The following is a 22,621-nucleotide window of genomic DNA, read 5'->3' as shown; positions in this document are numbered from 1 at the left end:
ACTGGGGGGCGAGCGATGCATATTTTTGACAATGCACTATATCCAGTGTGGAAATATGGAAATCGGTCGGATCACGTGCTTCCCTGGGTCAGTAAACTTTTTCCGGAGGCATCCTAATATGAAATATTTATCATGTGACCAAATATCTCTGTCATCCCATGACAGCCCCTTTTCTGTAGCAATAACTTATTGGTTTATTGACTATTGTTTTCCTGTCGATCGATGACTCGCCTCCCCACAGTAATCTCGGCTGTCTTCAGCTTGTTCTCGAGCCAGCGAAGTCCACCGAAAGATAAATATCTGCATTTTAAGATTGTGTGCCGCTGCCGCTGAAAAAAGATGCTCTCGCTCCACGTGCAAAGAATTGCGCAGTCTGTTTGAAACTATCGGCCTTCTCCGCTACGCGTCGCTGCGGTTCTGTTTGTGTGTTCGAGCGAATGCCGCTGCAGTGCCGTAGATAGTCGCTCGGCGGCACATAGACGGGAAGGTCATAGGTGCCGTGTGCGTGCTTACGATCTCTCTCTCTTTTCTGGCAGGGGCAACACAAGACTGCAGTGTGTGCGCGTTTCGGTGTATATGTGTACGCGCGAGCTAGGGACGTTTCGGTGGACACAGCGGAGTAACGAAAGAGGGGGCGATGTTTGATGGTGTGTCAGCGGTGTGACCTGACCTCCGACGACAGGCATTACTATCGAAAGTGCTGCGGTATACATGTCGAAATGGAAGCTGGCCGTCGACATGCTTCAAGGACATCGAGACTTCAGAACTGGTGGTAGCGATCTTGTGTGGATTAAAACCGTACGATGCCGGCCCAAGAAGTACTGTTGATGGTCGCGACACTGTGGACTGTGAGCCTTGCAAAACAACATTCCGGTAAACTGTTGTCTTGTTTCGTTTCCCTTTTAGCAATGATTGATTTATTTTTGATTGAGCCGTGATTGCGTATCAGTCGGATGTGATTGTCAGCTGTCTGTCATTTTTGTGTGCTGTTCATTACGACCTTTGCAGCTATTCGCATGACTCCGTCTACGTATACCTTAAGTTACCTACTTATATCATCACTAGTTCCTTATTATTTCATACTTAAGTTTGAACTACGAAGCCAAATAACAACTTGCTTATTTGAGATTTTGCACGGATAAATTCAAAATGAAATGCTTTTTTTTTTTTTTTTTTTTTTAAGAATCGTGTCCGGCAGTGTTTCCCGCTTTTAAGAAATAAAATATTCATTAAAAATAGTGGACGAGGCATCTGTTTGCTGCTGATGTTCTTGCCAATAACTAAATGGTTGGAGGCAGGTCGGGTTCATACATTATCGTGCGTAATCTCTGCACTGTGTTTTGGAAAGGCAGAAGGGACTGCAACCAGTGATTTTTACTTCGCTTTACCTTTTTTCGAAATTTAAGCAGTACGTTAACGTTAATGTACGATGTCTAGCTAATAATCCAAGGCACAATAAAAAGACAGTTTCACCATATTGGACTGTGTAACATATTTCAACGAAAATATATTAATTGACTAATTAGTATTTAAAATGAGGAAGGGAATATCGCGATGGTCGATTGTGTATTGCTTAAGAAAAATAAAGTAAATGTTCTAAGATATGGCTAGACAAAACTTACGGTTATATCACCATCACGGAAAATCTTAACGTACTGAAGTGTTTTACAGGTTCTTCTATTTGTCCTGTTGTTAAAATATTACAACAATCTTCTGCAAAAATACATTTAATGTTTTAACATTAAATTGCATTTATTAATTCCAGTGTGATGTAATAATTTAAACGTTTTAAAGGGTTAAAAGTTTACTTTCATCATAACATTTTTTTTTTTTAAAGTCCAACGTATCGGCAGAAGTTTAATCTTAGAAATCTAAACAATTAAAAATAAATTAATTTAAATACTTCTGAAATAATTGACAGTAACTCTCGTGGTCACCTGCACAACAATTAAAAAAAATATCTAACGAAAGAGAATAAACGCTCGCAAACTGCAATTCTAACACAACAAAGAGAGAACAGCTTACTTTTGCCATTATCTTTCAACTGCTATCACTACTGTTTGCTGTTATGGGATTAATTCTTAAAACAACATTCAAATTCACTGTACTTAAAATTAGATAAGCTTTTCATCCAGACAAACATCGTTAGATACATTGAATCCCCACCATTTCTAATGACTATAAAAAAAAATAAACAAAAATTCAACGCCGTATTACAGCTACAGGTTGAGTCTTCCAAGTTTGCGTGCTTGCACGCTTTTCTCTATCGCTCGTGGACAACGGACTGCCCCGAGATGGGGCGGAGCGTCACATACACATACACGCGCACCTGCACGACTATCATCAGTATGACTCTCCGTGCACAGAGTGGGCTGTTCTGGACAGAGAGGGGGAAATTTCGTGGTCCCTGGAGAGGAACTTGGCAGCGGAGAAAATGGCGGACACAGTTAACGTGTTTCTAGTGGGTCGTTCTGGGAAACTGACACTTAATGTTTCTTCTCCCCCTCTTAACGAAGAAACTTTAACCATTCTTGGGAAGATAGTTCGGCCGGAAGGACGTGTTTTTGGTCAGGAATCACCTTACCAAAATAACTCCCTGTATTTTTTTTTCTAATTCGTAAAATGCTACGTCTGTGTTTAGACAATAGCACATTTTCAGTTTAATTTAAAGAGAATAAAAACGGAATAGTCTGAGTCGTCTCTTGCAAATGTTATCATAAAATTCAACTTTTTTACAATACGTTATTTTAAAACATATATAATTTCTTATACACTAAGCTGATTGTAGGTGGTTTATTTTTGCACAATTTGCAAAAATATTTCCAACGTTATTGATAATGTTAGATACTCAAAAGTTGCACAGTTTGACTTCTGTAGCTATTACTTGAAAAAGGCTTCAACAATCAAAAATTCACAGCACGAGAAACGCGTAACATACAGATGACATAACGTGTTTAACATTATTGTTAATGTTTGAAATTTCAGATTGTGGTTGTCAATAAAATTATCACCACGTACAAATCTTGGAATATGAATAATAATAAAAAGTAAATTGTGAAGGATATCTTCATTAAAAGTATGATACGTGGATGTTACATTGTTTAGATATACTTTATGAACATTTCTATTAAAAAAAATATTTACAATAGTGATCGCCAACGTAATAATGTATCAAATTACATTCATATAAAAATGACAAAGGATTATAATTCATCAGAATTTTTGCCTTGGAAAGAGATACGATAAGAAACAGAAAAGCTTCAGGATAAAAATTATGCGTTTAATAGATAATTTGCAAGCGAAGGTGCTGGAGTGCGAAGTACACTAATGATGAAACCAGTGATAATTTCTAGAATTAAAAAAAAAAAACATTAATTTAACGTGAAGGACTCGAAATAATAACTAAAACTCTCTTAGGTTTCAGGCGCATGTGTTGAATAATAGAATAGCTCTGTATCCATTTAAGATGGGATTCTTAATTTATACCCAGCCTACAGGTTAATAGAGAACAACGGTAGAACAGTTTTTCATTCTATCAAGGGGAAATAAATGCTTTCTCACAGTTGTAGGGAAGTGCACGCATCTTCCTTTAATGAAAGGTTCCTGTTTTCTCAGAATTAATGTAATTGCAAAGATTTTCTTGTTTAATTATTAACTCAGTTTCCTTTTCAGCAAATAAACAAATCTGAATTCGTTTTTTTTTTTTTTTTTTCGCCTAAATAAATCTGTAAGCCCATCCGAACGCTGCAGAACTTGAAAGGTTCAGTTAATGATTATTTAATGCAGTTTGTAATTCTATCTCGTATCACATCTCGCTGGCTGTAGGCGTCGGTCATTTGAACGTGATGGGAGGGGGGGGGTGCAAGTATATTAAACTATATGAGATCGAAATTAATAATTACAATTGGAATTGTGAAAGGCAACTACGGCTAAGGAGTAGATATGAGGAAGGGAAACAGTGGAACCTGGATCACCGAATATGGTGTTGGTTAAGAAAAACATAATAAAAATAAATAAATAAAATTTTGGTCTACTAGGTGAGAGAAGGCCGTCTACCTAAAAAGCACGTATCGTTTCTAGTACACTAAACGAGAGAGAGAGAAAAAAAAACGCGATACACGTCGTAATCTGACCTGACTGGTTTGTTTATATTTAAATGCCTAAAATAGACCAATTGTTAAACAATACTGATCTCATCCTTCCTCTCTTTGAGAGGGTTGCAGCTGATTACTAGGGAGATAGTGACGCAAGGTGGTTTCCCGTTGTCTTCCTTGCCGTATTTTTATGACTGTAGCCTGTGTGTTCACGGGTCCGGTTTGCCTGCTTGCGGGATGAAAAACCCCAGATAAACTGGCGGGAAAAAAAACCCTACTGTCCACGCCCAAGACCAGCTAACTTGGCTATGGCTGAGGTAGATCATTGAGCTCCTCACGTCGTCGACGGGAATCGAACCCAGGACACTCCTTCCCCAGGCATATGGTTGCGAAGCACAAAGCCACTAGGCTAACCGCGTGGACACTGGCATATACTACCTTCCCATAATATTGACGCTTTTTTTTTTTCCGTAGTAATCGTTCTCTGACAAGAGCTTCCATAACTCATTAACGCCAATTTTCCATGGGTTCGATTCGCGTCCTAACTGTTATGGAATGTTCAAATGAAGTTGAATAAGCTGGTCTCATACTTAGGCTGCAGAATTTACTCCTCCTAACCGTCAAATCCTTGTGAATACACACACAGGTAGCCATTTCACCAACGGTTAATTTTTCACTCCCCCCCCCCCTACAATACCATATCAAACTCGGTATTGTCTGATAAGCTCCTGCAATTATTAAATCACCCAGTCGTCTCTTCCACTGACAAAAACAGTCTCTAACTTAACTAATGCTCATCTCTTTAATAAACGAGTTAGCTGCTATCATGAATTGTGTATGACTTATCACGTCAATAAACAGAAGAAAAACAAATCTAAACACGTCTAAATTAATGAATAATTGATAACCGATACTCGAATTTTTCGTTTAACTTAACCCATTTAAGCCTGCAGAAGAAGGAAAAAAAAAAACCTGGGTATACAAGCTAATGAAGATATTTTCTGTTTACCGATGACGTCCATCCTACGTCACATGACGTCATACATGCTTATTTGTCATCCAAATCATCTCTGAGCATAACGAGAAGATTCAGTGACACTTTTTGATCGTCTTCCGGTGATGCGAGATTATTTTTCGTATCGTTTTTTTTTTTTTTTTTTTTTATTCTACTGTGCGATAATTGAAATGCAACTACAGAGTTATAAAACGGTGTTATGGAGATTTTTTCGTTTCATGGGAACAATCTTTCAGCTATCTAGCCAGTCCAACATAATACACAGCGGTTTTTTTTTTTTTTTTTGTTATTGTTCGTTGTACTCCATCACAACTCCTCTGAGTGCAGTTGACATCCTTGATCCCAACAAGAATGCCAACATACCTCAATCTTCTCATTATTTAGATGTCAACGTCAAGAAAAACTTGGGTTTATCTTCCTGAAAAAAATAGATGAACTACCTGAGAATGAATACAACTCATAATCTTCCTATGTCCTTAGTTTCAATCTACCTTTGGTCTTCTGGATTCTAGCTTCCCTTACCTATCGGAAACCTTATTTCTCCAATCTGGATATTGCAAAATGGTATTTTATACGTTCTGTTGTTCTTCAGGTTTATTATGAACCCCCCCCCCCCCTGTTTCCTTAGAGGGTAGCTTCCATAGGTCGGTCGGTAATGATGACGCCTTTTTTCTAGGAAAAGATTTCCCCCACCCTGTGACTCGTAAGGCAGCATCCCAAGTTGAATTCTTAAATGCTTTTCATCCTAAAGAAGATTCAAGTCAGTCTTTCCCGCTAGAGGTTTATCGCTACTAACTGAAGTTTATTGTAATTCTCTCTTCCCCACATATTATTTTAAACACATCTGAACTAATAAAATTTTATTTTAAACACATCTGAACTAATAAAATTCAGCAGAATAAACCACATAGCATCCTGAATCCTGAATAGAATCCTATAGAATCCTGAAGAATTTACAACAGGCCAATAAACTTGAACTTGAACTTAATTGGTTGATGGACTGAGTCCTTGACTCTTTATCCCTTCATCTGGATTTTAGATTGTGGGTGATGAGATTATTGTGGGTAATTTACCCGCTCATTGTGAGCATTGAGGCTGTATCAGCTTTCTCTTGCGATGGAGGATTTCGGTTTTTTATGTTTGAAACGATCTGAGGGCTTGTAGTCCGCTGCCTGTCGAACTAGCTGATTTGGGTGATTATCCGTGATTGGGAAGAATTTCTCTGCAATGCTTGTCATGTAGGTCTTAATATCTGGAAGATTGGCTTCTTGATGTAATTGGGTGTTTCTGATGAACCATGGGGCATTAAATGTTATTCTTAGGCATTTATTCTGTATTATCTGAAGTCTGTTGATGTTGCTTTTAGTCGTGTGACCCCAGGTTGGAGAGGCATAAGTTAGTTGCGGTCTGATTACCGATTTGAAAAGTAAGATTTTGTTGCTTATGCTTAGGAAGCTGTTCCTGTTCAAAAGTGGATATAGCTGTGCTATAGTCTGACTTGCCTTAGTGGTAACACTATCCATATGTGACTTGAAGTTTAAACGTCTATCAAGATGAATTCCCAGATATTTGGTAGAATTGCGCCAAGGGATGATTTTACCAAACATTTGTATGCTTGTATTCGGTTCTGCCTTACGTCTGGTGAAAAGTACTGCAGAGCTTTTGTTTGGATTAATTGCGATACGCCACTTGGTGTACCAATCCTCCAATTCATTGACTGCTCTCTGCAGCTTGATTGTGGCCAGGTGTGGACGGAGGGATCTGGCTATAATGATTGTATCGTCGGCATACAGAGCGGTGATAGCTGGAGACAGTTTGGGGAGATCTGCCATGTATATGGAGAAGAGCAGGGGAGATAGTAGAGAGCCTTGAGGTACTCCGGCCGTGATTCTCCTCTCCGTGGATCTGATACCGTTGAGTTTTATTTTAAATTTTCTGTTGTGTAGATATGATTTGATAAGTAGCACTAGTGGCAATGGAATACCAACTTCGTGTAGTTTAAAAATTAGTCCATGATGCCATACTCTATCAAATGCCTGGGTGATGTCTAGAAAAACTGCGCCAGTGTGTTGGTGTCATTCATACCCTTGGGTTATATGTTCGATAACTCTGTAAATTTGTAGCGTTGTGGAGTGATATTTCCTAAAGCCGAATTGTTCATCTTGAATTATATGGTTCATATCTGTTGCCTCTTGAAGCCGTGTGAGAATAGCACGTTCGGCTATCTTACCTATGCATGAAAGAAGGCTGATTGGTCTGTAATTTACAGGAAACTGTGTATTTTTCCCAGGTTTGGGAATTAGGAAAACGTCGGCAATTTTCCATCGTTGTGGGAAATACTTTAGCCGGAAGATGGCATTAATGATGGCTACTAGATGCATAACCCCTTTGCGAGGAAGTAACTTGAGTACCTTATTTGTTATTCCATCTGGACCTGGAGCCTTTTTGTTATTTAGTTTTCTTAAAATCTCATATACTTCTGTTGGTGATACGGATTTGTTATTGGATTGGAATGAGGCATTTTGAGTTATTTTACGCACTTGGGTGTGAATTTTACTTATGAAATTTATATCTGTATTGATATAATTGGGGCTGCATTGTTTTTCTAAACTGTCAGCAAATGCTTCAGCTTTTTCCTCGTCGTTGTAGACAACATTAGATTCACCTTGGATTGGAGGAAATGTAAAACGCTTTGAACGGAGTGATTTCATCATTTTCCATATTGATTGATCCTCTGTGTTTAATTGGAGAATTTTGTTATTCCAGAGTTGGTTACGGTGGTCCTTTAGGGCATATCGAACTTGGTTTGTTGCTCTATTGACTGCTTGTTTATCCGCTGGGTCCATTGTTCTCTGATATTGTCTTCTTAATCTGTTTTTCTCTTGGATAAGACGTTTTATATCCTGTGGAAGTTTATTTGATGGTGTACATTTGGTTATATTTGTTACCTGCGTTATAGCTGTCAGCAGTTGTTTTTCAAGAGTCTTCACTGCTTTTTCTACATCTTCAGCAGATGTTATATGTGGTATTGGACCAAGGTTTTCCTGGAAGGCTGAGGGAAGTTGTTTCCAATTTATAAATGCGGTGGTGTTTTCTGTTATATCTTGTATGGTGCCTAGTTGTAATATGATGGGGTTATGATCAGAACTTAAGTCGTTGATTGCTTGTATCTGATAGCTGTGCGCTATGTTTTTTAATATAGCTATATCTAGTACATCAGGACGACCGGTAGCTCCATAATGTGTGGGTTCAGTGGGTCCTATTACTGTTATATTTCTTGAAGTGGTGTAAGAGTTGAGTATTCTTCCATTAATATTTGAGTTTCTGCTATTCCAGACTGAGTGTTTGGCATTAAGATCTCCGGCTATAATCACTGCTCTGCCTGTATTTAGTATCACCTCTAAGTCAGATTCAAGGAGTTTTTTATTTGGGGGATTGTAGGCTGCATATATCGTAATGCTGCTTGTATTTTCCATATGTATTTCTATTCCTGTAGTTTCCATGTGTTCTGTTTGGGGTTCTGCTATTGAATTATGTTTTATGTTACTTTTCACAAAGATGGCAGTGCCTCCACCTCTAGCAAAGCATCTGTCTGTTCGGTAAGTGCTATAACTATTGATTCTGATTTTGTCACTTGGACGAAGATGTGTTTCATTTATGAGGATGATGTCTGCTTGAGTTTCTGCTGCAAACTCCTGCAGCTCCTGTAATTTGATAGATAAACCATTTGCATTCCATGAAACAATTTGTAATGATTTCGGTTTTCTTTTAGATTTATCCATTAAGAATTTCCATAAAGAGTGATTGTGTATGCCTTAAGATGATATCTTTGGCTTCTTGAGTTGGGTTGGTTTGTTGGAGTTCAGCAAGCATTTCACCTAAGTGACTTGTTATGTTCAGTAGGATAGGCTTGTTGGTTTGCTGTGACTGCTTTGGTTTTGGGTCTTTTTGGAAGGTTGATCTTGTAACTTCAGCATACGATCTTCCATCCGTTGTGGAGACTATGGTTTGATGGGAAGACGCTTGTTCTTGAAGAGGTTTACTGGTTTTGAGTTGTAATTTTTGGTTTTGAGGAAATGCTATACAGCCCCTATAGTTTGCAGGGTGTGGTCCTCCGCAGTTTGCACATTTTGCTGGAAGTGTACGAGGTTTATGGCATTCATTTGATGCATGTTTGCCACCACATTTAACGCAACGAAATTCGGCCTTGCAGCATCGTTGGGCATGCCCAATCTTCTGGCATCTATGGCACTGGGTTGTAGTTGATTTATGTTTCAATGCCTCAACTTTTATGACTAGATCACAGATGGTTTGGAGATTGTATATATGATTTTGGTCTTTGCTTATTTCTACTAGAATTAGGGGATAGGGTGTTTTATCAGCTCTCCGCATTCGGCTGACTTTAACTGGGCTAAATCCCTTAAGTTGGAGGTCTGCAGTGAGGTCTTCTATTTGTAATGTTTCAGTTACTCCCCTTAACACTACTTTTAAATTTTTTTCACTGTTGAGTGCAAAAGTGTGATATGGCAAGTTGTTGTTGTCTAGAAGTTTGGTCATTTTTCTGTAATCTGATGATGTTTTAGGTTGTATGCGAATCCCTTCTTCTGTGTTTGTGGCTTTAATGAAGGTGATATCTGAAGATTTCATTGTGGATGCAACGGACGTCCAGTGCTCCTTGGCCCTTAGGACGACTGGGGGTACCCTTTCTTTAATTACATTATCTGGTTCTATCTCCACTGTTTTGGGTGTATCTGCAGTAGAGGAGATTTTCCTTTTCTTTTGACTGTTTGAAATTCTGTGTTGGTTTCCACAAACTGCGGAGTATTATCCTGAGATGCAGCATTCTCTGTATTCGTGGAGTGACTTGATTCTGGTTCAGTCAACATACTTCCTTCATTAGAATCATCCATCCTATCTTCTGTGACTGCTGTAGGGGGGAATGTATCTAAGAGCTTTACTTTTCCTGGCCAGTTGTCGCTCAAAAGTTTTCCTAATCTTAGGAATTCTTTGTAAACTTCTTCAAATATGCCTTCATTGAGAGGTTTTGTCATGATTAACAGAAGGCAACAACTCTATTAAAATAAAGTTTGAGAAGTGGGACCTAGAGCCCAATGTAAATATCCCGTAGATCAAGTCGATCTACCAGCAAAGGTAGTAAATGTTTCACAGAATGAAGAACACTTACCTCTATATATAAATATCCCGTAGATCAAATCGATCTACCAGCATCAGTAGCAAATATTTTACAAAATAAATAAACTTTTCTTCAGAAAATCATAACGACTATTTAAATCACTGATCACATATATAAACACTTGGCAACCGCCATTACGCCCCGCCGTTTATCCTTTCTGCGATAGCTACCGTTAAACTTCGTAAAATGTCAACAGGCCAATAAAGAAATAAAAGTCTCTTAATATAATATTATAATATGAAATATTTAAAGGTGCGTATAATATTTCTATAATTTTAGAAAATATTTTAAAAATATTTAAAAATATTTATATTAGTACTAGGTAGAATATAAGTTGCAGTATTATTACTAATAAAATAAGATAAACTATTAATTATGTATGTGAATGTACTGTTAAACGACTTTACCCCTGTAGTTAGTTATACGCATTCGTGCTCTGAGGTTTTTTAATCCTTGTGTATATGCGGGATGGTGGCTATAAATAAATTACATCATCATCAGTATATGATGAGATTACTGCAGTAATGCAAATGAGACATTTTCTACAAAGGGTTAACTTTTCAAATTGTTCGCTGCTTTTGTGATCATTTATTCAAAACTATCACTACAGATAATCAAAATATATACATTTATATTTATATATGCGTTTATTTATTTTTATTGAGTTTGTCAGGTTCATTTAAACGCAGCTTTAGCTTACTCTTGTGAATCATTTAGTGGATACATCATCAGCAGTGTCAGGGACAAACAGTGCATATATGTGTGGCCTGAAACTGGCAGTTGGTTAGCGGAGTTAATGGACCGTAGCTGAACGGACAGCAGTTTACGGTCATTTCAGCAAACAGTTAATTGGTTCGGACTTTTTTTTTTTTGAGGGAGGTTATCCCCCCCACAGTATTTAAACAGCCTGAATAGATGTTTGGACATCTGGAAGTATTGACAACCTCTAATGTACCGTGGACATCAACAGAGAGAACTCGTCCCCAGTTGTAAATGGTAGCATTGTATCGTCTGTAGCTAGCTGAAGATCAGATGCGGCCCAATTCCTATCTAAAATTAGTTTAACTCCTTAAATAGAATTAAACTCTATGTGGTCAACGTAAACAAACCAATTGGAAAGTGAGTACGTTATCTACTAGGCTAACCTAACTTGGCCAGCTTTATCAAAACATTCTAATCGAAAAAAAAAAAAAAAAAATTGTTGAATTCAAGTTCATAAAAATACCGAAAAGTTGAAAGGTTTCATGCTCTCCTAAATGAACTCATTTTTATCTGGAATAATCGTGTGGGATCGATTTCGTTGTCAAAAATTCGCAGCTTAATGTAAATGGCACAAGAAGTGAATTAAGTTGTACTACAGGCAGTAATTGGCCGCGTGATCTGGTGGGATGGGAACAAGTTCCTCGTATCTTTAGTCTCAACACGCACACGTGGTATATCAGCAGAAGATAAGCGCACAAGTTAAACGCCAGGGAATTTTGCTTAAGAAAAGCGATTTCCCTACAAACGTAAGATAAGTAAGTGGGTTTGTTGTGATGTAGGCACTTTGTTATCTGCTTGCTGACTGCCTGGATGTCACTATTGCAGCTTTAAGATGTGCTTTGTCTCGTTCGACGACAAACGTTCACTTCATAGGTGGCGTTGATAAAGTTTGATTCACACGTTGAGCAGGAGCTCCCCTGGTGGTGATTACTGTAAACTTTTTTTAAATTCTAAAAAAAAAAAAAAAAAAAAAAGTGATCGTTAATGAACTTTTATTTTTTTCTTGTAGGAGGATTACTCCTGGATCCCTTGCCAACAGATGATCCTGAACCGTCCAATGATCCTGCGTTTCTGGAAGAACCTCAGGATACTTACGTCATCAGAAACAAACCGGCTACGCTAACTTGCAAAGCAAGGCACGCGCTCCAAGTGTACTTCGAATGCAATGGAAGAGCGGCCCACCATCGTCACCACAGCCAACAGGAGTTTGTAGATCCCATGACCGGAGTGAGACACTTGGAAGTGTCCGTGGATGTCTCTAGGAACGAAGTGGAGGAGTACTTTGGGTTAGATGGATACGGGTGCGTCTGCTTGGCCTGGTCTTCGATTAGGAAGGTGAAGAGCCGAAGAGCTGGAGTCAAAGTAGCTTGTAAGTATCATCCCTCTTTGGTTTTAATTAAAGAGGGAAAAAAGTCATTCCTTCTGATAGTTTGGTTACTTTTTTTTTTTTTTTTTCTTAAATCCTAAATGGTCCAGTTTGGGCTTTTTACACGTATTCAATGGGAATGGGGGGGGGGTGTAGTTCTTTAATCAAAACTGCGGAACATATTCCGATTCTAATAGATTCGTACCCCCCTGTCATTTTTCTCCACCCCTCCCTGAGTATTTACCATCGCGAAGTGCAAATCTCCCTTCTTCCAGAAAGGTTGATTAAGCCTCGCCACCGAAATGCCTTCGCCATCACCGGAACGAACGAAAATTTAACGTTTCCGCCTTCGAGATCGATATCGCAGGGATGAACAAGTGGGATTAGGTGATAAACCCGTGATTAATCATAGTTCGTAATTGACTGGCTTAAAGTTGGAGAACGCCAGCTCGGGGGCAGCAGCATCCTACCCCCAAAACATGGGGATGCGCCAAGGGGTGAGGAGACGAAGAAAGAAGCGTGCGGAACAGACGCTATTTGGCTAATCAAGTTTTACTGACAACAAGAGAGCCGTAAAATTCGCCCCCCCCCCCTTTCTCTCTCTCCTATCAATCGATTCCACTGACCGCCGTAGAGGACACCGAAGCCTTCGGTTTCCGGAAGTCGAACGAGAAAGACGCAAGGCTCCGGCTCTTTAACCACGGGATTTGGCAGTGTCGTCTAGTCGGGACCTGTGTGCGTGCGAACACATGCACACACACAAAACCCCCTCCGCTCTCGCCTAAGACTTTTGCGGCAATCGAAAATGACACGAACCACGTCCTCGCAGATTGCACGAGACTTCAAATATCCCCCTTCCTTTTTCCTGCCCTCTCCTCTTTCACAAGAGATGATGTCGTTATTCATTTTGTTGCATCAAGAGCTATCGATTTCCGCTGATTTAAGTCTGGCTGTGCTATTGACTTCTCTCCCCTCCTCCTCCTCCTCGATAGGGTGTAGACAAGGCCATTCATCAGGGAAACAACACCTCACTATCTGCGGCGAGAGCGACGGAATGGAGTGCCTGCCTGGCGCACAATATCGGTAACCACACACTTCTCTTTGTCGGCCTGTCTCGCGCGCACGCACGCAAAACTGCTCCTGGAAATAGGGTCAATTTTTTTTTTTTTTTTGTAAACTCGTACTGGAGACTTTCGGCATTCGCTGACTTTATGAAACAATTTCGTTATGGCTACAAATACTTGAATTGCATTTCGTGTTTTAAGTGGGCCACTGCTTTTAATTTTTTTTTTTTTTCTTTGTTCGGACCTTGTAAAGAAGTTTATTTTCTCACAAGCGATTGTTTTGTAACCTTGTACATTTTCATATCTTAGCAACTCTGTGTTTTTTTTTACCCACAATTCCTTTCGGCGCATATCATTAACTCAGATGAATGCTTCTCGTGTGTTCTGAATATCAGAGAACAAGAGCACTTCTGACATCGAAGCCATTACAATCAAACATTAATGTTCTCCGAGTCATTAAGTAAAATGTGTGAGCCATTTAAATTAAAACGAGGGAAAACTCAGATTTGCGTGACTAGCAGATGTCTTCTTATATCAGAAATTTTAATGCGGCCTTTCCATAGATTGTTTTAAGCTCGCTTGGAAAGATAAGTTTCGAAAAACGGTAACTGATCAACGACCATTTTAACTTGAAGATAATTTTTCAGTTTATTTATTATTATTTTATTTATTTATTTATTTTTCATTTTAAAAGTGAAAAAAAACTATCCACTCTTTACGTGTGCTATGTGGTCAATCTCACAAATGATTATAAATTAAATACAGAATAAAATCCTTGCGATTATAAGTAATAAAAAAAGTTCATTATTGTGGCTTCTATTCTACTTGTCATTAAACGTTTTAAAACATTTAATATCAAAATAATGCAGGTAAAATTGAAGCCTACAAGTCATTTGCAAGGTAAAATCGAACCCATTTGATTGCGTGCTGAAACTGACAGAAAGGAATTTTATATTAAAGAAAAAAAAAATCGTTCAAAAATGATTAGGCACACACATACTTTGTTTTGAAAACCGTACATAAGTAAGCACGAGTCTCCACACGCGATTTCTGTATCAAGTGCACGAGAATGCTTTGAAAATAGCTTCATTGTTAGAAGCTGAAAATTATATTGAATAAAGGATTTTTTTAAATTCATTATTACGTTTTGCGTGTAATACGTTATTTTTTTCCCCTGAGAATCAGAAGACTTATTAACAAAGTCTGCTGTATATTAGTTTGTGTATATCACAACAGTAATGCAGAGAAGTTCACTTACAGTAATTGATGTGATATCAAACAATACACGTAGGCTGATTTTTCTTACTTAAAACGACGACGAAAAAAAGACAAAAAAAAAAAAATCGACCACTAGGTGTGTGATCTATGCAGGATCAACAAAGGTCAACGCTTCGCTATCCTTTCAGTATCGTATAACTGTGTGCATTGTAGTGCGTCAATCCCCCCAAGCGAACATGAAACACAATACCTGTCTCGCATTTCAGCGTGACTACAGGATATTAAATCGTAATCACGTGCAGCTGTTTATTTGCCGACTTCCTGTTGTCTTGGAAACACCAGGAGAGCTATAAAGCAATGCCATACGGTGGACTACAAGAAAATGTATTGTCTGCCATCGGGGAAATGGGAAAAACATCAAAGATCGCACGACTTCGGTAAGGGCATGAGTTTCTTAAGCTGCGTTTTAATGGGGTTGAAGGATATTAAGACATTTTTTAAGACATGCCATGACGTCACTGCGTCATTCGACTATAGATCGGCAATTCCATCGTTTACCCCCCCCCTTCGTTTTATGTAATCTATTCTTGGATAAACAGCCGAATTGAAAAGACAATGTGCGCGAGATTTTAAGACTTTTTCCCCCCTTCGAATTTCATTTCAAAGAAAGCGTTTTTCTTTTGCCTCCTTCATCGCCATCTACAACCTTCACTTTAAGGCACTAAAGTTCGATATTTTTCTTTCCGCATCACCGTGAGGCGAGGACAAGCAAAGGGATAGAGGTTGGCGGCGAAGGGGGGGGGAGGAGGAATTGGAATCGCCGGCCTGCTTTTACCTTTCTCGGTCACGTGATGAGTATGTTGACACGAACTCTATACGGAAACATTTCTGCCAATCGATGTTAGTCCGAATCTGAAGGGGGGGGGGGGAGGAATCGTTGTGCGCTAGTGACGGGAAAGGAGAGTTTCTCTACATTTACGGAGGCTAGATACGCTCGCGAGGTAATAATGCGGAAAGCTCACATTTTCAGTTGTTTGAGACTGCCGTAACTTCTACTCTGCCCTCACTGCGAACGAAAAAAAAAAAAAAAGGGGGAATGGGGGGAGGGGTGCGATTTGTTTGACTGTTAGAATGGTGGGAGGGTGCTTTGAAGAAACCTGAAAAATTCCTAACGATTCAGAAAAAAAAAAAAAAAAAAAGTATGACCGTGCCAAGTTCTTGTACGATGCGAAAGTCAATAACTCGGCACTGTAAAGGTGTTCGAGAAGGGGATGGAAGATAGGTTTAGGCCGCGTGATAGCAACGGCGGCATACACGGCTGTGACACTTCTCTATTGATTGTTCCAAGTTTAATGGAAGCTGGCAAGTGTGGCGTGCAAAAACATGTGTCGAGTTGTACACATATATCAGATAGCATGAGGGATCAGGGCCAGTGCGGACAGTTCCCGACTAATAGTTTCCCGTAGAGTTGGATCTCGTCAAAAACGCTACGGAAGGTCTCGCACACACCAGCCAAGCATTTTAATGAGCTTAGAGCGAGTTGCGATGACAGCTACCATGAATATGCTTACTTTAGAAATGATGACCCTCTCGTCATAAAAATGCCTCATTTCGTAATAACACAGAAAAACGTAATTTAGATCAAAGGGGGGGAAAAAAGTCATTTCGGAAGGTTTTTGGCCCTCGTATGTAATTCTATTTCAAAGAAACATTTCTGCATCTTCAAGCATTTCCGAGTTTGAAGGAAGGCCAAAACTTTTCTCTTTTTTATTTATGAGTAAAGTTGCGTTTCTTCAGAAACAAGTCCAACCGAGGTCCCTGTGGCCTTCAAGATTCTCTAAACAACGGTGTTGGCTACAAGCTTGTAATGCGTTATCACTTCGGGATTGGAGATGACAGTTCCCATGACTTATTTCATAAAGTTAAAAAAAAAAAAATGTCTTTTATTCTGTTTGTTTCTTCTTCCGCCTCTTCTCATCATTTAAATGTAGCATGTTTATTTTACCGCTGCATATTTTGAATAAGAACGAATCATGCAAAAAAAAATTAATAATAATAACTCTTTATTAACGCATAAAATGCATGTTATAACAAAATTTGCATTCTTCCATTTAGAATCCATGCAGCTGCTGTAAATCTTCTGTTTCTGTCTGAAAGAAAAGGCATCTACTTAAAAATATTAAAGTTAATTTTTAAAATTGGTATCTTTATATTTTCAATTTTTCTCTCATTTATTAAGACCCTTACACCGCTATACTCATGTTAAGTGACCTCATAGCCTTTAATTCCTTCCATCTACTTCCTTATAGGCTATAAAACAGTTTAGAGGTGGATTAAATGCTGGAAAGTTAACAGTAGAATCCACCAAAAACTACTCATTCATTTAAAAAAATGTACTAAAATTTCAAATTAAAAAAAAACTTTTCAGAAAAAAAGGTTTCAGCTAAGGGGGGGGGAGAGATAAAACAGAATTTGAGTCGCATCTTAGGAATGGATATCTGGAAACGCTCTTGTAGAAGCTAAAAGTTCAAACAAAAAATTGTACTAAACAAATTACAATTCTTGTTTCAATCTTTTGATGAAGCACGAGCTAAAAGAACTTGCTACAACACTCTCATCCAGAGTAGTCTAATACGATGATACCATTTTCCTACTTGTATATGGGAAAATATTGCTCTGCATTGAGTTAGCTCAGTATCTCCATGGGTCTAGCTTCCACTGATGAGACTTAAATGTCGAAACTACCAGGAGTAATGATCCATCCTATAATTCATGGCATTACACATGTTCGGTTGCATTGTTGGGATACCGAAGCAATTGATATGAAGTCAAGTCTCTGTTATACAAGTAGATTTAGATCTATATGCGTTCAGATCTATTGCACGCATACTTTTTCTTTACTGAACGATTAAAACAACAATATGATTTATTAAGTATAATTATGGGGTCTCCATAAAATAACTTTCCCTCTTTGGAGGCATCTGTAGCTAAAACCAATAAACGGAATGAGACCAAATTTTATATTGAGACTTTGAAGGCATGGGGAGATGATTTCCGCGAAAAAAAGATTTAGTACCAAAAGTCGCCGATAGGGGAAATTTCGACGCTGGCGGAGCCGAAAACAAGCGGATAATTACATTAAAGGCAGATAAAATGGAGTGTAAGCGACAGCCGCGTCTCTCATTCCAGCTGGATATGTGGCGCGTTACAATGATAATAATAATAATAATTAAACTAAAACAGCAACTTGCGAGAGACACAGAAATCAATGTAGTGATTGATGGGGTGGGGGGGGGGGGGGGTGGGGGGGGGGGGGGGTGGGGGGGGGGGGGGGTGGGGGGGGGGGGGGGTGGGGGGGGGGGGGGGTGGGGGGGGGGGGGGGTGGGGGGGGGGGGGGGTGGGGGGGGGGGGGGGTGGGGGGGGGGGGGGGTGGGGGGGGGGGGGGGTGGGGGGGGGGGGGGGTGGGGGGGGGGGGGGGTGGGGGGGGGGGGGGGTGGGGGGGGGGGGGGGTGGGGGGGGGGGGGGGTGGGGGGGGGGGGGGGTGGGGGGGGGGGGGGGTGGGGGGGGGGGGGGGTGGGGGGGGGGGGGGGTGGGGGGGGGGGGGGGTGGGGGGGGGGGGGGGTGGGGGGGGGGGGGGGTGGGGGGGGGGGGGGGTGGGGGGGGGGGGGGGTGGGGGGGGGGGGGGGTGGGGGGGGGGGGGGGTGGGGGGGGGGGGGGGTGGGGGGGGGGGGGGGTGGGGGGGGGGGGGGGTGGGGGGGGGGGGGGGTGGGGGGGGGGGGGGATTCACACTTACTAACATTAAATTGAGAGCCATTTTCGTTTGCCCAGATTTCCAGTCTATTCAAATCATTTTGTAATTTTGAATATTAGTAGCATCCCTGATTGCCCTGCCTATCTTCGCATCATCAGCAAACAATTGAAAATCTGATGATAGACTCTGCTTGACGTCATTAATGTACAGATTGAACAATAATGGCCCAAGGACCAAACCCTGAGATTCACCACTGGTCAACTTAAATCTGGCAGATTCACACCAACTGTGTACTACTTTTTTGACATCTGTCTGTCAACCATCCCCTGATCCAAGTCAAGAGTTTACATCCTAATCCCATATTTCCCAGTTTATGCAACAGCCTTTCGTGTGGTATCCTATTAAATGCCTTAGAAAAACCCAACATTATCATAGGTCAATGATAAGGTTGGGTTTTTCATTATCATTACGTCCTAGTTGGATAAAGGGAATATCCATTCCCTTTATCCAACTAGGACGTAACATTGTTATGAACACACACACACACACACACACACACACACACACACACACACACACACACACACACACACACACACACACACACACACACACACACACACACACACACACACACACACACACACACACATTCAATAACCATGGAAATAACCAAATTATTTGAAATGTTTTGAAACTCAGGGCTACCCTGAGTGTCGAGTCTTCAAAATTCGATTCATCAGAATTCAAGGAAAACCGGCCTACCAGTCCGGAACTCGAGGGGGGGGACGCAGTTGGAGTCAGGGGGGGCTAGTATATATATATTTTATGTGGCTCCTAGCCACGAGAGGTTGTAAACCTAAAGTGCATTATACCCGTGGTAGGCTAAGGATTTATTATTATTATTATGTTGCTAAAATTTTACCTGATCTTGAAACCCAGCTCTAGAGACTGGACAATTGTGTCACACCGGCCGATGATAATCATTTCCCACCTATTGATAATCACGTGCATCTCATGCGCATGTCGGTATTAGAACCTGCAACAGGATGGTTGGAGAGCAGATACGCTAACAACTCGGCCATCCGTGCCGGCGACGTTAGATGCGATAAAGGCAACCAGACGTCTCTTGGACCTTCATCATAATTGCGTAAAAAAACTTGTAACAAAGTGGGGATGGAACTCAAAACGCTGTAGTGGCTCAGTTGGCCACTGATCTAATCGCCAAAGCTGGACATTGAATTCCTGAGGGCCCCCCCCCCACACAAACTAAAAAATTAAAATTCAATATTCAAATTACATATTGATATATGTATATATACGTTATTATGAAATTTTTCTTTTGAATTTTTTAAATTATTCTCGACACAACGATATTCACAAAGCCTGTAGAATTGCCTTCATAATCTTGAAACTAAACTGGTTGAATACAATTTTAAATTCAAAAGAAACAGATGGAACTTGGAAACTTCTTTGGGAGATGGACCGAGTCCTTTACTCTTCATCCCTTCATCTGATTTTAGCTTGTGTATGAGGGGATTATTGTGGGTGATTTACCCGCTCATTGTGAGCGTTGTAAGCTGTATTAGCTTTCTCTTGCGTCGGCGGATTTCGGTTTTTTATATTTGAAACGATCTCAGGGTTTGTAGTCTGCTGCCTATCGAATTAGTTGATTTGAGTTATTATCTGTGATTGTGAAGAATTTTTCTGCAATGCCTGTCATGTAGGTCTCGATATCTGGAAGGTTGGCTTCTTGGTGTAACTGGAGGTTTCCGATGAACCAAGGGACTTTAAATGCCATTCTTAGGCATTTGTTCTGGATCGTCTGTAATCTGTGGATGTTCTGTTTAGACGTGTGTCCCCAAGTTGGTGAGGCTTAAGTTATCTGAGGTCTTATCACTGATTTGTTTTTTGTTGTTAATGCTTAGGAAGCTATATCTACTCTATCAAGAGTGGATATAGCGTGCTATTGTCTGACTTGCTTTAGTGGAGACACTGTTTATGCGATTCTTGAAATTTAGGCGTTTATCCAGAAGAACTAGATATTTGGTAGAGTTGTGCCAAGGGATGGCTTTTCCAAAAATTTGTATGCTTGTGTTCGGTTCTGCTTTACGTCTGGTGAAAAGTACTGCAGAGCTTTTTCCTAGGTTGATTGCGATACTCCATTTGCTGTACCAATTCTCTAATTCGTGGAACTGCTCTCTGTAGCTTTTTGTGGCCAGATGTGAACGGAAGGATCTGTCTATGATAATTGTGTCATCGGCATAGAGAGCAGTGATGGATGGGGACAACTTGGGAAGATCTACCATGTATATGGAAAAGAGTAGGGAAGATAGCAGAGAACCCTGAGGGACTCCAGCCGTGACTCCTCTCGGTGGATCTGATTCCATTGAGTTTTATTTTAAATTTTCTGTTATTCAGATATGATTTGATACGTAGAACTAGTGGTATTGGGATTCCTGCTTGGTGTAGCTTGAAAATTAGACCATGATGCCAAATTCTATCAAATGCTGTGTTATGTCCAAGAAGACTGGGCCAGAATGTTGGTGCCATTCGTACCCTTGGGTGATATATTCGATGATTCTGTAAATTTGGAGGGTCGTAGAATGCTGTTTTCTGAATCCGAATTACTCGTCTTGTATGACTTGTTATCTGTTGCTTCTTGAATCCGTGTTAGTATAGCGCGTTCGGCTATCTCGCCTACACATGATAGAAGGCTGATAGGCCGATAGTTCTGTGGGAATTGTGCATTTTTCCCAGGTTTTGGAATTAGGAAGACATCTGCAAGCTTCCATCGCGCTGGGAAATAATTTAGCCGAAGGATGGCATTGGGATGGCTACCAGATGTATAACCCCTTTACGAGGGGGGAGGGTATGACTTGAGCGCCTTGTTCGTTATTCCATCCGGACCCGGAGCCTTTTTGTTGTTTAGTTGTTAGTTTTCTTAAGATCTCATATATTTCTGTTGGTGACACGAATTTGTTGTTGGATTGGAGTGAGGCGTTTTGAGTCATTTTACACTTGGGTGTGGACTCTTCTTATGAGGTTTAAATCTACATTGGTATAATTGGGGCTGCATTGCCTTTCTAAACTGTCTGCAAATGCTTCTGCTTTTTTCTCATCATTGTAGGCGACCCTATATTCACCTTGGACTTCTCGACAAAAAACTATCTTTCAACCAACACATCAAATCTACGTGCGCAAAGGCATCTAAGGCCATAGCTCAGATCTATCAACTAATTAATAGAAATTGCAAGCTCAGCAACAGAATCAAATTGCAACTATACCAGATGACGATTCGTCCTATAATCACCTATGCCTCTCCAGCCTGGAGCCACACCTCTAATACTAACATTATTAAGATACAGGCTGGAGAGGCATAGGTGATTATAGGAACATTCTCAAGCACTTGCAGAACAAGTGCTTGAGAATGATTCTGAACGCCCTGTGGTATGTTAGAAACAATCAACTCCACAGAGACACAAATATTCCCTATATTTTCTCTTTTCTACAATCCTTAGCATCCAAGTTTTCCCTCAAGACGTCCACACATCCCAACGATTTGGTTCAGCAAGCTGCAGCATACGAGGCAACGGACATATTCAAATATAGAAGACCAAAAGCTATATTAGCCTCTTATAGCGATGCATATAGGGCGAGCAAACTACTCATAAATTTTACCCTCACTATAACCACAACAGATAGCGGGGAATATGAAAAGCATCTTGCTTCACCCCTAAAGACATAAATGTCAATGGTCAATTGTCAATGTTATGAAATTTCGCCCAGTTATCACCTACGCTTCTCCAGCATGGAGTCGTACCTCAAAAACCAACATACAGAAACTACAAAGAATCCAGAATAAGTGCCTAAGAATGATCCTGGACGCTCCGTGGTACATAAGAAACGCCCGGATCCATCGAGAAATAAACAAGCCGTACATCTTTTCTCATCTCCATGATTTAGCTGAAAAATTCTTTTCCAAGGCAACCCCACACTCAAATCCACTGATCAAGCAAGCTAACAAGTACAGTGAAGCAATACACTGCAAATATAAAAGACCAAAAATCAATTCTACTACAAACCAAACATAGCTAACTTCAGGCCCCAAGAAGGCGAGCAGAAAGCGCAATAATACCTCGTCCATTGTGTCACTT

The 22,621-nt window shown here is 40.3% G+C and overlaps 1 protein-coding gene across 1 annotated transcript; it reads left to right on the top strand.

Moving 5' to 3' along the window:
• The first annotated feature begins 504 nt into the window (after positions 1-504).
• Positions 505-20,896, top strand: LOC150099278 (netrin receptor unc-5 homolog). Its single transcript, XM_090404300.1, has 3 exons — positions 505-873; positions 12,075-12,434; positions 20,886-20,896. Exons 1-3 carry the CDS (start codon positions 804-806, stop codon positions 20,894-20,896), a joined length of 441 nt encoding a protein of 146 aa, XP_090260426.1. The 5' UTR covers positions 505-803.
• Positions 20,897-22,621: the final 1,725 nt, after the last annotated feature.

Source organism: Typopeltis vanoorti, chromosome 14, assembly GCF_054136105.1.
Source record: "Typopeltis vanoorti isolate ZY-2024b chromosome 14, IOZ_Tvanoo_1.0, whole genome shotgun sequence".
In the NCBI taxonomy this organism is placed as follows: domain Eukaryota; kingdom Metazoa; phylum Arthropoda; class Arachnida; order Uropygi; family Thelyphonidae; genus Typopeltis; species Typopeltis vanoorti.
Note: the sequence above shows the minus strand (reverse complement) of the source record. Positions and strands in the feature narration are given on the sequence as shown.

What these genes read in the sequence shown, in the direction of transcription:
- LOC150099278 (XM_090404300.1), top strand. Translation starts at nt 804, where the DNA reads ATGCCGGCCCAAGAAGTACTGTTGATGGTCGCGACACTGTGGACTGTG. An exon ending in CCTTGCAAAACAACATTCCG is followed by an intron (nt 874 to 12,074) that starts GTAAACTGTTGT and finishes TTTTTCTTGTAG; the next exon opens with GAGGATTACTCCTGGATCCC.